Below are 17,420 nucleotides of genomic sequence, written 5' to 3'. Positions count from 1 at the left end.
AAGCAACCAATTGCAATACCTGAAAAGACCTTGAAGATAGAGCTGAAAGAATAGGTGACCACCGTTAATAAAGTCCAGCACAAGATAATGTCTGTACTTTGTCTGCAGATGACGAAAACAATCAACGTGTTATTTCAACCGTCAAATAAACTTGTGCTTAAACCATCAGTAAAAAAGAGAGTATAAAAACAAAAGACCTAATCATTGCAAAACATTGTCATGTACTCTACCTCAAAAATTTTAGTCAATATTATTGCTTTCTACCAAATGAGAAATGTTTGATGCTTTAATCTTGACTTTGTCAATTGGGTCTCTTTTGTTTTAGGGTTTTATTGGTTTTGAATGAGACCCTCATGGACTTGTTTTTTAGAGAAACCCTCATGGTCATTTGAATTGGGTTTCTTTCTTAATGAAACAGTTGATTATGGTTTCTAAACTTGGCATTCCTCTTTTGATTTGATATTTCTATTATTCTGTGGTCAATGGAACATGCTTTAGATATTATTAGTTTTTTTCGTTTGTTTTTAACAATAAATTCACAGCCGAGAATTGCGGTTTTAAACTTTTTGCCGCTATGCTTTAGAGTGTTTTTAAGGAAACGTGGGACTCTTTCTGGGGCAAAGCTAATCACTAAAAAGGAAATTTTTTCTATTTGTTTCTCCCACACCAGACTCAACGTTTCTCTGCCTTACACGTAGTCTGGGCTGAACCAACACGTAGTTCTTGCTGAACTAAAGAGGGGTGGGTGGAGTTTGCTTTTGATGAGCAGCTGCAATCTCAGTAGAAAGACAAAGAGAAGCCAAACTGATGCTGTGTATGGCTCCTTCCCTCCGGAAGGCTCTTTCTCATCGTTTCTGCAGCCGTCGCTCAAGCCTTCTCTCTTGCCGAAGCCTCTCTTCATCACCACCATCGGCTGCGGAGAACCATTCTGCGGAGGACGGTGAGAAGAGCAGCAGCAGCATACATGGGCCCTTCGCTTCCCTCCTCAGGAGCCGCTCTGTCATCCGATTCCGAGGCCCTGACACCCTCAAGTTCCTGCAGGGCCTCCTCACCAACGATGTCCGCCGCTTCGCCGAGCCCCCCAGGGAAGAACTCGCCATCCCCACTCCCAACCAGCCCCTACATTCGACTCCACCCATCTACTCCGCCATCCTTACCTCTCGCGGGCGCTTCCTTTACGACTTCTTCCTCTATCGCCCACCTTCCCCCGAGCAGATGCTGGATCGCGCTGGTGCTGGCCCTGGCCCAGCCGCCCCAGAGATGACCCTGTTTGCGGATGTCGATTCCCAGTGCTTGGACGAGATCCTGGAGTGCTTCAAGAGGTATGCAGGAAATTGGGACTATCCATCTTGAACAAATCTATTGATATTTGCAGAATTGGATGCACCCACTTGTCCAGAAATGGGGGCTAAGTTGGGATATTGCGTTTCAGGAAATTGGGTTTTCCATCTTGAACAAGTCTGTTGCTATTTGCAGAATAGGATGCACCCACTTATCCAGAAATGCTTGATAAGTTGTGATATTGCATTATGGAGCATAGTGTGATATCCCAACTTTCCCTTGTTTTCTGGGTAAGTGGGTGGTACCCGTTACTGCAGAATGGGTGTAGTTCTCTTAGTGGCCCTTTGAGCTATTACTGCATATAGGTTTGCGTTTATGTGCCTTGAGTTCCAGATTGGCTGGGGTAGGTTTGGACATTGCCTTGTGAAACATAATGGTATATTCCAGCCTTATCTCACTTTTCTGGTTATGTGGGTGCATCCAAGTAAAGGTACTATTATTATTTTTTGAATTGTCTTGAATCTTGATGATAACCCATAGTTAAGACCGATCATTTAGTTTTGATGTGCTTCTGTGAGTAATTGATGCTTAAATTGGTGGGAATGACCAGCCATTGTTTAGAAGAGATCCCAATAACTTAATCTCTTTCATATGTGAAAGGTACCGTTTGAGAGCAAAGGTTGATGTAGAGAATGTGGCTCAAGAATTCTCTTGCTGGCAATGCTTTGGAATTTTTGACGAGCTATCATCGACTGGTGAACCTCAGGCGGCAGCAGTTGGTTGGGGCGGTGCAGTTGATGATGCAGGCAAAGCTGCTGCACAAGGAAATAGTCTTGGATGGAGATGGTTCAGGGACCCTCGGTTGGCTTCCCTTGGTTTTAGGGGGATCTTCCCATCTGATACATCTCGTAAGATTTCAAGAAGGCATTGAATGTCTAACCATTGTCAATCTCACATATTGCATTTCTCAGTCTTATTTCTTGTGAACTTGTCCGCAGTTATTGGTTTGATTTTTTTTTTAAGGAAAATAAACATTTCATTGGCATAAGAATAATCAGTACATCACATACATAGGGGATGAGGTGTCACCCTAAGACTAAGTAATACAAATAATTAGAAAATTAAAATCATGTGAATATCATTGTCAATGTCACATGCAATTGAACTGGGGGAGATTAATCCAGCTAGTGTTGTTAAAAACACGCCTTGAGGCGAGACGCAGCCTTTGGTCCTTCGAGGCACACCAATATTGCGTAAGACAACAGGAGGCATGCGCTTCATGGGCCTCAAAGCGAGGTGCACCTTGAGGATGAGGCACACACCTCAAATGTTCTTTTTAAAAGAAAAAATAGGAGGTCCGATCTGGCACTCCCCTCTCTCTCTCTCTTCCTCGATAGAGGAAGAAGAAGCTTGGAAGAAGGTCAGCAGAGGAAGAAGAAGGTCAGTACTCGATATGTACCCTCTCTTTCTCTTCTTCTTCTGTTCTTCTCCTCCTTCCTCTGCCGATGTCTTCTTCTTCTTCTTCCTCTGCCGATCTTCTTCTCCTTCTTCTTCTTTTGTTCTTCTTCTCGTCCTCCTCCTCTTTTTTCCTCTGTCGAACTTCTTCTTCTGTTCTTCTTCTCGATCTTCTTTTTCTTTCAGTCTTCTTCTTCTTCCTTCCCCCTTCTTGTTCTTCCAATATTCTTTTTCTTTAGAAAATTACTTTTTTCTATACAATTAATTAATTAATTGTATATATATTTAATTTGTAAAAGTGCATTAACAACAATAACTCTAGTTGTCGACATTTTATTAGTTTTACTTTACAATTTACACATTTATTTCTTTATATTATATTTATGCTAATTGTCTCTTGTTCCTTGGTTAAATAATCACATCTTATTTGTTGGATCAATTAAATTATTGCGTTGTAGTCGTTGCTTGGAATTCGTTTTATAATTTAGTTTAGATTCTCCACTTAATATCCAATTATTCATTAATAGTACATAAATTATCTCGCTTCATGAGCGGGTCTTACGCCTTGCTACGCCTCCATGTTATTCACAACATTGATCCAACTCAAATCCGAATCAGGCCATTTCAGTTTGCAACATTGTCTTAGCTCCCATTGTATCATGCCAAGGGCGACCCCCAACGGTTTGGAGCATCAGTTGAATGACCGCATGTTCCTCTCCAACCAGATTGTTCGCCATGCTATCAAGAGCCAACAATGACGCACATAGACCCATTTGGAGCCTTCCCATGAAAATTCCGTGTCAATAGAATATCTCTAAAAGAATTGTTAATTGATATCGGTCGATCCGGCTCACCCCACACTTTTTGCTGTATAACCCTTATGAATTTACAATCATTAAATAAGTGATTTGTCGTTTCCTCACAAGAGTCGCACATTCTACATCTACTCGCAAGATGAAATCTCCTTGATTTTAGCAAGGAATAAGTTTTAACCTTGTCCAACAAGATTAACCATGCAAATGTTGACCCTCTCGGCAGGAGGCCCTCTCCCCAAAGAGGCCCCTTAGGGAGATAACCCATTGCAGCTGGACAAAGTGATCGGTAACAAGACTTCACCGAAAATCTCCCATCGGAAGAAAGCTTCCAAATGATCTTATCATCCCTATCCCGCATAGATATATTGGAGGAGAGTGAAATAAAGGATTGCTGCTCAGTGCTCACAAATTGCTGCAGGTGATGGTGTTCTTCTGAAATCAAAGCACCAACCCACATTCTCAGACCACATAGTGGCAACCGACCGGTTAGTTCCAGTCACCACATGAAATAGATTGGGGAAATGATCTCGCAGGGTCTGATCTTCCAACCAAACATCCCACCAAAAGCTTGTAGAGCCTCCATTACCCAAGTCCACCTTAATGCATTCCAAAAAAATGGTAAAACTGAGACAAGCCCCTTCCAAAACCCCGAACCATTCTTCCATCTTGTATCCTGTATCCTGTATCCATTGCCATGGCCACCTGTAAAGGCCATATTTCGCCTTGAGACACTTGGCAACCATGCTATCTTCCGTGCATATCACCCACCACCACTTAATAATAAAGGCCTTATTGGCACGATGGAGATCGTGGATGCCAAGCCCACCAATTTCCATCGGTAGTGAGACCATTCGCCAACTCACTAGACCTCTTGTGTTACCATCCTTTCGACCAACCCATAGTGTTACCATCCTTTCTACCAACCCATAGAAAATTTTGAAATATTTTTTGCAATATATTAACTGTCTTCTTAGGCATAACAAACATAATCATGAGGTTTTGTGCAATAGTGGCAAGAACATGTTTAACCAATGTGACTCTACTCGCAAGTGAAAAAGGTTTCACCGACAACATATCCAATCTTCCATTTACTCTATCTTCCACTCCGGCCCAATATCGGTCCCTTGACACCCCACGATGCAACGGGATGCCCAGGTACTTCAAAGGTAAGCTCCCCCAGAACCCCCCACGATCTTCATTGAAAATTGTTACCTGGTTTTTATCTCCATTAACTTGTAAGGCTGCCAATTTGGAGAAGCTTCTCAAAATCAGCCAAAGGGATCTGAAACTTGTCTCTGTCGCCTCACCAAAAATGATTATGTCATCTGCAAATAATAGGTGAAAAAATTTGGAACCCTAGTAGAGAAATGCCTTTGAAAAATACCTGTTCGCATGCCTCATTCATTAGATAAGTAAAGCCCTGCATGGCCAAGATAAATAATAGTGGGGACAATGGGTCTCCCTGCTTAAGACCCCTGGATGGCTGAAAAAATTCTCCTTTTTCCCCATAAATGTTTATGGCAATTGAGGCCAAACATAATATGGCTCTTACCCATAACTGCCATCTTTCCCCAAAGTCGAAGTTTTCCATACATCTAGATAGGTATGACCACTTTATTGAATCAGAGGCCTTTCTCAAATCTATCTTGAATAAGAAAGCTTTCTTTTTTTATGCATAGATATAATGAATAGCCTCGTGCCATCACCACACAGTCATGAAAACGTCTACCCGACAAGAATGCACATTGAACCAGGGAGATAACCGAGGGTAGAGCGCTTTTGAGTCTATTGCCAAGGGCCTTTGTGATTATCGTTAGGGTAGTATTGATATTGATTTGAGTTATTGACTTTCAAATACATCATTTAACATATTGATGGTGATTCTTCCGCCTCTTGCAGCACCATTGGTTGAAGCCGATAAGGAAGTCGATGAGCAGTACTATGTTCAATGGAGAATAGAGAGAGGTGTTGCAGAGGGTTCGACTGAAATCCCCAAAGGTGCATTTCTTCTCTTACACTTATATTCATGTTATTTAGATTGCTCCTGTTCTCGTATGCCGAACAAGTGCAGAAAAATTGATGCTTTCAAGAAAATTCTTCTCTACCATGAGACCATAAATGTGCTATTTGTTAGTTGTTCACATTTTCTTGGTTAAGCCTTTGCAGTTGTGGACTCCATTTTTTGCTCATGTTATAAATTTTATGGAGTACAGAACCATAGATAGACATCAGAGTATGACCGATTTATAATTAGTAGCACACTTTCAACAGATGTACGCACAGGAAACTAGTCCATTATGTATTATAAGCTATGTAACACTGACTCTTCTAAGAGGGAACCACACCCGCGTTGCACCCATGCAGGTGTGACACTTGGACACGGCTTCCTTTGTGTGAGGTGAAGTCAACCATACTGAGGTCCATTTCTGTCCAAAACCTAACCAAGTCCAATTTTATCTATATTATGTATATATATATAAATAATATATATATATATATATATAGAGAGAGAGAGGTGCGAAATTGATACATGCTAAATGGGTTTTTCTGCCATTCCGGTGTTTGTTTTTGCAGTTCCGACCCCATAAATGTGTTGGGCATGGTCGATTTATGAGGCATCCACACCTGGATCATGTGTTTTTGATGAAAAAAAATGATATTTTGAGCCTCGAAAATTTACAAAGATTTTGGACTGTTGATTTTTCGTACAGTTCAAGAGTTGATCCCTATAAAATCAAGTACATAGATCACATCTGGATGGTCAGAATTTAAAAATAAAACAAAAATAAAACCTGAAAAACTCATTTAGCACGTATGATTTAGCACCTATCATTTCACGATTCATGCATAAGTTCTGACATAACAGAAGCAATTAAAAGTTATGGAAAGCTTCACCAAAAAGAATCATGTAAATGGATCAACAATGCTTTTGTGGAAACAACAATAGTTTCAAGATTCTGAATGCTAATCTGAAAAATGATCTTGAAGTTTAAGTGGCAATTTGAATCCACTTTTTTCACTTTCTATCAACTTTTGCTGCTTTCCTACTGAACAAATATGGTAATTCACATCCATAAGGGCCGATCTAAAAAAAATCAAAAAATGAAACTAAGGTGATATTTAATTATTTACTCAATAATTTTGCATCTTCATTAGTATCTAATACTTACCCTCCGTCTTGTTGAAGATGACATCATGAATACCCTATCATTGTTTTCTCACATAGGGGTATGTTTGTCTTTCTACCCTGCCTTTGTGTAGCCACCTTATTTCTCTCATTTCGCCCGGTGAGGGTGAAAAATGGGGTTGCTCTCTCTGCAAAACTGGGATAAATTTGAGCCAAAAGATCCCGATTCAAGATAAATTCATGAGGAAGTGGTATTTCTTTAGGATCCACCCCAACATTCAGAAATTGATTAATCGGTAAAGGTACATGTACTTGGACAGCATATCCATGTCAATATGGGTACTTTTGTGTTCCCATGTATATACCAATCATATAGTCCAGTTTCCTTCGATTTCAGATGGAGTTGCTGGCCTTATCTCTTCCCAGCTCCCAGCGGTTTGAGAAGGAGCTCCCTGTAAGGCATTTCCCGGACTTTTCCAGTTAAGATATGCTTTCTCCCATAGTGGAATCCTGCCCTCTGGATCAGGCTCTTGGGAATCACTACACCCAAATTGTTTGTCAAACAAGCCCCACTAGCACCCCCAAAAAAAATGAGAATAGCTCTTTTTAGCTATATCGAAATGATAGTAATAGTTTTTAACTATGAAAAGATTATTGTAAATGTAATTAGTTATTTGTGAGGATGACATTTTTTATGATGTTATGACCAAGCTGAAACCATAAATCAGGCAGGTAGTAACAGCCAATCCTATGTTAAAAAGATTGTTGAACTCTCAAACCATATGTTCAACAAGACTTTGGGAGGCTGTTACAAGCTGTGCTCCACTCAACCTTAATTCTATCTAGACTAGATTGATTTGGTTTGATCTCAAGTTCGAATAGCTTGGGACACAGTTTATTTCACTTTGTCTTTAAATTTAATGCTTCCATTTCTTTCATGTTGTAAACTTACAAACTAAGCCAACACATAAATGGAGAATTATTATGGGATCAGAGGTTTTAAGCCCATGAATTTTGGTGTTTAATGCTAGATATTCAGGTTGATTCTAACAGTTGTTTATGTTTTCTATAGATTAATGGTTACAAATCATATTTAGGACTATCAGGATATTCACTGAAGCAGAACCAGATATACAATAGGCAATTGATTATTCTATAAAAGGACCACATCCGGCAAATAACTAAGAAAGAGTTAAGTGTTTGATATATGTGGCTAGGTGTCCTGCTAATCCAGGTAAACTGAAGTCCACAATAGACTTAGCTATTCAACCAGTCACTAACTTCTCATCCAAGTCAGCTAATCGAATAGGTATTCGACCATCTGATTCAAACTGGAAAATCCCAAGAGACTAACTCCATGTTATAGAGCCCTTATAAAGTCTCAACAATTCAGGACTCATCCTGTTTTATGAACATAACTAAATCTGAGCAATTCCTACAAGCATGTCCCTGTTCTTGGAATTGATTGTTTATGAACCAGCTGGATTCATACTAAGAGAACTCAAGTATGTGGGATAGTCAGTTCTTCAGAATGATTGCATGAACACCAACATAAGTCAGCAAAGCCCATGTAATTTCAGCCTTAGAGCTAAGCCATTTGGGCCAAGTTGCTTAAAGTCTCTAATGATTGCAAAGCACTTTCATGAACATAACTGAAGCTTGGGTGGTTGGCTACAGCATCAAGGAAAGCCCATTTTGAAACAGTAGCTAAATGTAGCGCAAGAAAAAGGCTTTTGTGAAAGGAACTTCTGGCCATTTAAACCATATGCAGTATACAGTGGTTTTCATTTTTCTTCATTCCCACCACATTTACGAATTGCTGAAGCGAGGAAGGTATTTTTAAATGCTGCTTATGCTGTGTTGTGAAAAAAAAAAGTTTCAGAACTCTCATAAAAATGCATACCGATTAGTTGCAAAAAAGTCATTAGGCAAGTAATTGTGATTTTTACATCATGTTATGATACGGTACCGCTTTTGGACAGTTGCAGTACTAGTTACAATACATGCTACTGTATTTTCTGTCTTCAAAATGTCCAAAACCCTTGACTACCTAGATTGCTCCTTTTAGAATTTAGAGACATTCTTCAGAGAAAGGTCCCTTTAGTGACTGCTTCCTTCCTATTACCTCTCAAAACTAACTATTTGTCTCATGTGCCCAACCTAGCGGTTCAACAACACCCACTTCTTCTACAACTGGATCTATCCCAAACATATAACCTTGTACTCCCAGCACATGCAACTCGGTGTACAAATCAAAAGAAAGGCTGGGATGTCATTAAAGGGTACAAAGCTTCCATGCCAAATGTTTCATGCAAACTGAAGGGTTAAGACCATGGTTGCCAGTCGAGGAAGCGGGAGCGGGAAGCGATACGGGAAGCGAGGCACTTTCAAAAATTTAGGAAGCGGGAAGCGTGGGACTACTTAGAAGCGAGTCACGAACCGTCTTGGAAGCGACCTAGGAAGCGAGGGGGAAGCGAAAAAATAAAAAATAAAAAATAAAATGTAAAAAAGAGGGAAACGAGGGGGAAGAGTGGGGGAAGCTGTTAAATTATGTATATATAAATATATATATACATATACTTATATATATATATACATTAGTATATATATAAGTATATATACGTATATATGTATATATACATAATTATATTTTCTTTTTCAGTTTTGTATAAACCAAAAACCCGATAGGGGTATTTTGGTAAATCCCAAATGTACCTTTTTATTTTTTCCTTTTTTCTCTTTTTCCCTTTTTTCCTTTTTCTTTTTTATTTCTTCTTTTTGCTTTTTGGAATCATAAAGGGGCCCCACCCATCTAGTCGTTGGGGCCCCAACAGTCATATTTATGACCGTTGGGGCTCCCAACGACTAGAAGGGAGCCCCCTTTATGGGTCCTCTTTAGTGCTTCCCTCCTCTATTTAAAGAGGAGGTTCCCCCTTGTAAATGCATGGGTTTTTACACCCTTCTCTTCCTTTCTTCAATAAATCCAACTTATGACTTTAAGTCATTTCCTATATTTGTGAGTTTTGTGTGTGCACATTTGGTGTTTGTGTTCTTGGCTCTTGTAGTCACTCTTAAGGAGTGACTTTTGCTCTATTGGTGCTTCCGCCTCTTTTCATTACATGGTATCAGAGCAAGGTTGGTGATTGAGTTTCTCTTTTGACATCTTGGAAAGCGTGCCGCTCATAGTTTTGAAGAAAGGAAGTATATTTGGTGCCGATGGAACGTGACTCTAAAGTGGAGCTCTCTTTCAAGCTAAATGGGTCCAACTATCTCATGTGGGCCTCCGCTATGGAAAATCATCTAAGAGGTAAGAAACTTTGGGGTTTTGTTATGGGGACTACTCCCGAACCCTCTCTTGTTCTTACCAAAATTGAAAATGAAGTTGAAAAGGCTTTAGATGGTGATGAGCGCATCAAAGCCATTAATGAACATCAATCCAAAATCGAGGATTGGGAAAACAACCATGCCAAAATCTTGGCATGGTTTATGAACAACGTAGATCTTAAAAATTGTGCCAATATTGCCAAGTTTAGAAGAGCCAATGAGGCTTGGTTTTTTCTTAAGGGTATGTATACCCAAAAGGATCTTGCTCGGCAATTCTTTTGCCAAGAAAAAATTCGTTCCACCAAACAAATGGATATGAGTGTCCGGGACTATTTTAGCTCTCTAACTCCTCTTTGGGATGAGCTTGTCCTTCTTGAGCCCAAATGGGTTGCTCCACAAGACATTGAACTAAGAAGGGAACAAATTGAAAAGGAGCACTTTTTTCAATTCCTTCATGGACTTCGCCCGGAATTCGAACAAGTGAGGGCATCTCTTCTCCATAGAAGCAAAGCCCTACCTATTGAGGATGCTCTTGCCGAGGTATGTCAAGAAGAAACTCGACTTGGCTTGAGCATTAGGAATGATGAAGTTTTGGCCGTTAATAGGCCCGGTTCTAATGTTAAAACATATAGACCTCCCCACTTTAACAAAAATATCAATGGGCCTAGAAAGGGAATCATATGCCACTATTGTAATAAACCGGGACACATTAGACCGGTTTGTCCTAAGCTTAAAGGAAAGGTTGCCGCGGTTGGAGAAAATTCTCCAAAGAAGGAAGAAAGTACCAAAGAAGGAGATATCAAAGAAACTCTTAATCATATCTCCGAAGTTCTCCAACACCTTCTCAAGTCTTCTCCTTCAACATCCGGAGCCGCCATCGCCTACTCTTCATCACCTCCAGGTATGTGGATACTAGACTCTGGTGCTTCTTTCCATATGACATCTCATAAAAACTCCCTTTCCAATGTTTTCTCCGAACCTATGTCCTCCTATGTCTCAACGACCGATGGAACATCTTTAAAAATTGAAAGTATTGGAACACTTGACTTCAAAAATTCTCAAAATTTCTTTGTTCCTAAAGTAAGAGTTGTTCCAAAAATTAATTTAAATCTTTTTTCCGTTTCCCAAATCACCGACCATGGATGTCAAGTCTCTTTCTCACCTAAAGATTGCATCGTGCAGGATCTTCAGTCAGGGAAGCTGATTGGGCAAGGCCATAGAAGGGGTGATCTCTATTTTATGGACTTTTTGACGCTTCCATCTAAGTCATCTTGCAATCTTGTTAAAGATAAAAGTATTGGAATTTGGCATGAGAGACTTGGTCATCCAAATTTTGTAAAAATGTCTATTTTCCCTTTTTTGAACAATACTTGTAAAGACAATCACATGACTTGTAAAGATTGCATTTTTGGGAAATCAAAAGCTATTCCGTTTCCTCAAAGAAGTTATTTTGCCACTCGGCCATTTGAACTTGTTCATTCCGATGTGTGGGGACCTTCCCCTATTTTATCTAAAGGAGGCTTTTCGTATTATGTGGTATTTATTGATGACTTCACTAGATTTACATGGATATACTTCTTAAGTCGCAAATCTGAAGTCTTCTCGTTCTTTAAAGAATTTCATGCTATGGTTAAAAATCAATTTTTGAGAAATCTATCTATTCTTAGGTCCGATTCGGGAGGTGAATATATGTCTAATGATTTTCAAACTTACTTAAAAGAAAATGGAATTTGTCATCAACGTTCTTGTCCCAACACTCCGCAACAAAATGGTCTTGCGGAAAGAAAGCATAGGCATATAATAGAAACTACAAGAACATTATTGATTTCAAAAAATATCCCAAAATCCTTTTGGGCCGAAGCGGTTCTAACTTCAACATATTTCATCAATAGAATCCCTTCATCCTCTTTGAAAAATCTTTCTCCATTTGAAAAACTTTACAATATGTCTCCCGATTATAAAAGATTAAGAATTTTTGGATGTAAATGCTTTGTTTTAACTCGCAAAAATGATAAACTTTCTCCTAGAGCTATTGAGTGTATTTTTTTGGGATATGGCGAAAAACAAAAAGGATATCGATGTTTTGACATCCTTAATAATAAACTTTATATCTCAAAAGATGTCACATTCCTCGAAGAAGAAAATGGTTTTTTGCATCAACCAAATGAAAATATTGACTATTCCTTTTTATTTGACTTGTTACCTCAAGAAAACATCATAGATGATCATATTGATCTTAATGAACCTCTTGAAGATCTTGTTGAACATCCAAATAATGATCAAAACTTAGAAGAGAATGCTTCAAGACAAATACAAGTCTACTCTAGAAGGAATGAAAGAAATCCTTCATGTGCCCTTGAAAGATTTTCTCAAAATGAGTCGATAGAAGAAACCTCTCAAAGAAGATCAAATCGCATTCCTAAGATTCCAAATAGATTTGTTTCTTATGACTCTTTTTCCCCTAATTATCGAGCATGTCTTCTTGCTCTTCACTCATTTCATGAACCATCACATTACAATGATGCTAAACAATATGATCATTGGAATGAAGCTATGGAGCTTGAACTTAATGCTCTTAAAAAGGCACAAACTTGGGAAGTCATTGATCCTCCCAATGGCAAGAAACTCATTGGATGTAGATGGGTGTTTAAAGTAAAAACTAAGAGTGATGGTTCATTGGAAAGATATAAGGCTAGGTTGGTAGCCAAAGGTTATGCCCAAGAGTATGGGGTAGACTATGATGAAACTTTTGCCCCGGTTGCTCGAATGACTAGTGTTCGAGCCCTTATTGCTATAGCTTCTGTCAAAAAATGGCCCATCTTTCAACTTGATGTTAAAAATGCTTTCTTGAATGGTAATTTAAATGAAGAAGTTTATATGGAACCACCTCCAGGTATGAATTTAAATGGAAAAATTTTAAAATTAAAAAAGGCTTTATATGGACTTAAGCAAGCTCCTAAAGCTTGGTATGACAGGTTTAGTACTGTATTAATCAATTTAGGTTTTTCTTCTTGTTATACTGACACTGCTCTTTTTGTCAAAAGAACAGGTGATGTTAAGGGAGTAAATGATGATATGATCATCACTGGGAATGACAAAAAGGGAGTAAATGATGTTAAGTCTATATTAAAAGATACTTTTGATATGTCTGACCTTGGTTATTTGAGATATTTTTTAGGAATTGAAGTGGCCTATTCAGCACGAGGGTACATCTTATCTCAAATGAAGTTAGCTGCGGAAATTTGTACCAAGTCAGGAATATCTGATGAAAAGAAAGTGGAGACCCCTGAAGTTATCAATGCGAAGCTAAGACTTGAAGATGGTGTTCCTCTTGAAGATCCAACTCCCTACCGCCAATTAATTGGATCCCTCACCTATCTATCCATCACACGTCCAGATATAGCTCATGCGGTTCATGCAGCGAGCCAATTTCAGCACGCTCCTACTACGGTCCATATGGCGGCCGTAATGAGAATTGTGCGATATATCAAAAATACCATCTCCAAGGGACTCTTCTTATCCTCTTCCTCATCTCTTGAATTAACTGCTTTTACTGATGCTGACTGGGGAGGAAATCCCAATGATCGGATCTCAATTACGGGTCTTTGCATTTTTTTAGGTGAATCTCTCATCTCGTGGAGATGCAAGAAGCAGCAGAAGGTCTCCTTATCATCTACTGAAGCTGAATATCGAGCTATGGCAATGACAACTATGGAGATTGTGTGGCTCAGAAGTCTTCTTAGTGACATGGGCGTCAACATTTCCACTCCCACCAAGCTCTGTTGTGATAACAAGAGTGCGATATACATTGCCAGCAATCACACTTTTCATGAGCGGACCAAGCATATCGAAATGGATTGTCATTATGTTCGAGACGAATATCTCAAAGGAACCATCACATTGCCATATGTCACTTCAGAGTATCAACTAGCTGACTTCTTCACCAAGGCGCTCCCAACTTCACGATTCATGTTTCTTCTTGGCAAACTTTCGGTCTTCTCCCCGTAAAGTTTGAGGGGGCGTGTTAAATTATGTATATATAAATATATATATACATATACTTATATATATATATATACATTAGTATATATATAAGTATATATACGTATATATATATATATACATAATTATATTTTCTTTTTCAGTTTTGTATAAACCAAAAACCCGATAGGGGTATTTTGGTAAATCCCAAATGTACCTTTTTATTTTTTCCTTTTTTCTCTTTTTCCCTTTTTTTCTTTTTCTTTTTTATTTCTTCTTTTTGCTTTTTGGAATCATAAAGGGGCCCCACCCATCTAGTCGTTGGGGCCCCAACAGTCATATTTATGACCGTTGGGGCTCCCAACGACTAGAAGGGAGCCCCCTTTATGGGTCCTCTTTAGTGCTTCCCTCCTCTATTTAAAGAGGAGGTTCCCCCTTGTAAATGCATGGGTTTTTACACCCTTCTCTTCCTTTCTTCAATAAATCCAACTTATGACTTAAAGTCATTTCCTATATTTGTGAGTTTTGTGTGTGCGCATTTGGTGTTTGTGTTCTTGGCTCTTGTAGTCACTCTTAAGGAGTGACTTTTGCTCTATTGGTGCTTCCGCCTCTTTTCATTACAGAAGCGTGGTGGGAAGTGTGCTTCTCCAAAAAAGGGGAAGCTTCCCCACGCATTTCGGAAGCACGACGTTTTGCGCTTCCGAAGCACGTATCGGGGAAGCACGCTTCCCCTACTATAGGGGCGCTTCCGGTAACTCTAGTTAAGACAACCACAAGATGTTCACTCTTGCTGCTGCACTTGTCACTCTGTAGTTTCCATTGGGATCTGTCTGGATTTTCTTTGCGTAAGCCTCATGCCCTTAATGCCTTTTTACATGCTGACCTCTTAAAAATTTGCACGAATATGTTCTCTATAGATTTTCTCTCTATGGTGAGAATCATGTTGATAAACTTGACGAAATCCTTGTATGGCCTTAAAAACCACTTAAAAGAGCTGCTTTGCAAGTTTTCTTTCTCCTCTTTGAAAGATGCCAATTTTATTAATATGCATATTGGTTCACTTTTTGACACTATTGAAGGAGCGAGTTTGAGATCCATATGCTGGATCTGATTATTTTGAAGCATATATGAAGAAATTTCTCAAGTGAACGCAAGTACATTATTAATGTATCTGGGATTGGTTTCCTCATGGCACATCTGTCGAGTTTCTTAATGGAACATCATCTGCAGGTTGCTGCTAACCAGCATGAAGATCTCAAGGATCTCACCTATCATTGAAGGCTCATGCCTCGCTTATCTGCACATTTGACAATGGTTGCTTTGTGTGTGTGTGTGTGTGTGTGTGTGTGTGTGTGTGTGTGTGTGTGTGCACGTTCACCCTTTTGTCTGTGTACTTTCCTTATAGGTCCATATAAAAATATGCATTTCCTTTTTTATGCTTTCTGATATGGATGCTTTCTATTCATTTTCTTTCATGGTTCTCTGTTCAACCTATATTTAGAGGAATCCTAGCTGTTCTTTCCTCTCGGAAGTATGTGTGTGCTCTTCTTTACAGAATTGTAATGCAAATACATTTTTTGCCATACGGTTAGTTTTTGCCTGAAAAGCTCTACCATATACTTGCACAGGTGAGGCAATCCCTCTTGAATACAATTTTGCTGGTTTGAATGCGATCAGCTTCGAGAAGGGATGCTATCTCGGTCAAGAGTTGATTGCTCGTACACACCACCGTGGTGTCATCCGCCGGCGTTTGCTCCCTATGATCTTTGTCGATGGGCAGGGTAAAGGTACTTGTTATATGGATGGTTGGAATATCTTTGCTTGCAGTTGCATTCTTTTCCATGAGAACTGCTGATTACGGGCCATTGTCATTCTTAACGGTGGTTTTATCTTTTCCTTTTTCTCAACAGAAATAGAAGCAAAGGTCAGTCAAGGTGCAGAAGTTGTGAACGTTTCATCCTGTAAAGATGCAGGTTCTGTAACGACGGTGGTCGGCTGCCAAGGTATGGGTGTGTTGAGACTGGAAGAAGCCCTCAAGGGCTCTAGTTCACTGAGAATTAAAGAACAAGATGATGTCTATGTGAAAGTTTTCCGTCCGCAGTGGTGGCCTGCAGAATGGGGTCATGAGGAAGAGCACACTGCCGTTGCTTAGACCTGTATAAAATCTCATCTTTTAGTCGGCACTCTTTACATCCATTGCAATATTTATGAGTATTTTATTCTGCCCAGCTAGTTGATGGGCTTCACAAGTGATAGAGATGATACAGGCATGTTTCAGAAAGATTGGAGGCTCAGAGTCGGACTTGTTTTGTTTGAACAGAACCGTAGAAGATTGAGTATGAAGCAAAGTGGTGGTGCTACCGAGGAATTTAAACAAAAAAGTTGTCGACTTTTGGTGAAAATAGCTGTAGCTAGCCACTGGCGCAAGATAACATTGTGGGACTTTTCCCAACATAACTGCCAAGGCCGTGCAATAATTTTCCTACGAATTGTACACAGCTTTGTAAGCATGTCAATGAAGTAGCAAAACTGCTCTAATACCCCTTTTGCAAATCAATCTCTTTCTTTCTCTCTAATTTTTTTGAGGCGAAAGGCAATTCAGATTTATAAATTAAAGGACTTATGAAGTACAGGACCAAGAAGTACAGGGTAAAAAATTCCAGCCAACATCGGGTGATGAGAAATCACCTGGATCCCGTGAGAACAGCGTGCAGCCCCCTAAATCTGCAGAATGTGAGTTAGAAAGCTACCCTGTCTGGGTTCAGCTTTGAGCCTCTTCCACTCTCTGCACTCTCGACTGACCTGAAGCTGTAGAGCTTTATATTTGTGGCAGCATCTTCGAAGAGAACTTAGTTTTTATGCATCCAGACGTGCTTTCACATGGTGACAACCCAACACTTTCATTCATAGTCGTTTTTCTCCTGTTCCTTATATTGTCGGTGGTGAAGGAACAAGTCACGTGGGTTGTGAATATACGTAGGAAGACTATGATTCCAAAACAGCTTATGTAGTTTCTTGACTTGTATTAACAAAGGGATGTGTTATAGTCTCAATAGCATGCTGACACAGTCAGCACCTGCTAGCCAAGCAAATGCCTTGCCGCTGGCGAATGGAATCAATTGCCTCTCTCCCGTGCAACACTACTCATCCTAAAAGAGCCAACCTTGGAGGAAAGTCGTCGGCTCTCCAAAGACTGGAGAACAGGTAGCCAAGTAACTGAGCAAGGTCCCTCCCTGTACACGGTATCAGGATGCCATCATGAAGACCTTATCTTTCTCCTGCTCCCACCATAGGCTGTCTTCTCCACCATCCAAATCACCCATAAGCAATTGCAGCTGATGTTCGGTCTCACTGGTGTGGCGACGTCCTACTTGGAGCTACAAATGATGCTCCCTTGACCAGTTCTCTCCTACTCTTCCCCCTGCCTCTACATATTC

General features: G+C 39.7%; 1 protein-coding gene across 1 annotated transcript; it reads left to right on the top strand.

Annotated features, from left to right (window-relative positions):
- The first annotated feature begins 789 nt into the window (after positions 1 to 789).
- Positions 790 to 16,538, top strand: LOC149839699 (putative transferase At4g12130, mitochondrial). Its single transcript, XM_090004203.1, has 5 exons — positions 790 to 1,322; positions 1,942 to 2,189; positions 5,451 to 5,549; positions 15,612 to 15,770; positions 15,894 to 16,538. Exons 1-5 carry the CDS (start codon positions 808 to 810, stop codon positions 16,133 to 16,135), a joined length of 1,263 nt encoding a protein of 420 aa, XP_089860329.1. The 5' UTR covers positions 790 to 807; the 3' UTR covers positions 16,136 to 16,538.
- The last annotated feature ends 882 nt before the right edge of the window (positions 16,539 to 17,420 follow it).

Source organism: Nuphar pumila, chromosome 4 (genome assembly GCF_984573655.1).
Source record: "Nuphar pumila chromosome 4, dmNupPumi1.hap1.1, whole genome shotgun sequence".
Lineage (NCBI taxonomy): Eukaryota > Viridiplantae > Streptophyta > Magnoliopsida > Nymphaeales > Nymphaeaceae > Nuphar > Nuphar pumila.
This window is presented reverse-complemented; position numbering and strand designations above follow the sequence as displayed.

Bases quoted from the DNA above. Each gene is read 5' to 3' on its own strand.
- LOC149839699 (XM_090004203.1), top strand. From the start codon at position 808: ATGCTGTGTATGGCTCCTTCCCTCCGGAAGGCTCTTTCTCATCGTTTC. The intron at 1,323-1,941 runs GTATGCAGGAAA...CATATGTGAAAG, and splicing joins ATCCTGGAGTGCTTCAAGAG to GTACCGTTTGAGAGCAAAGG. The intron at 15,771-15,893 runs GTACTTGTTATA...TTTTCTCAACAG, and splicing joins TGTCGATGGGCAGGGTAAAG to AAATAGAAGCAAAGGTCAGT.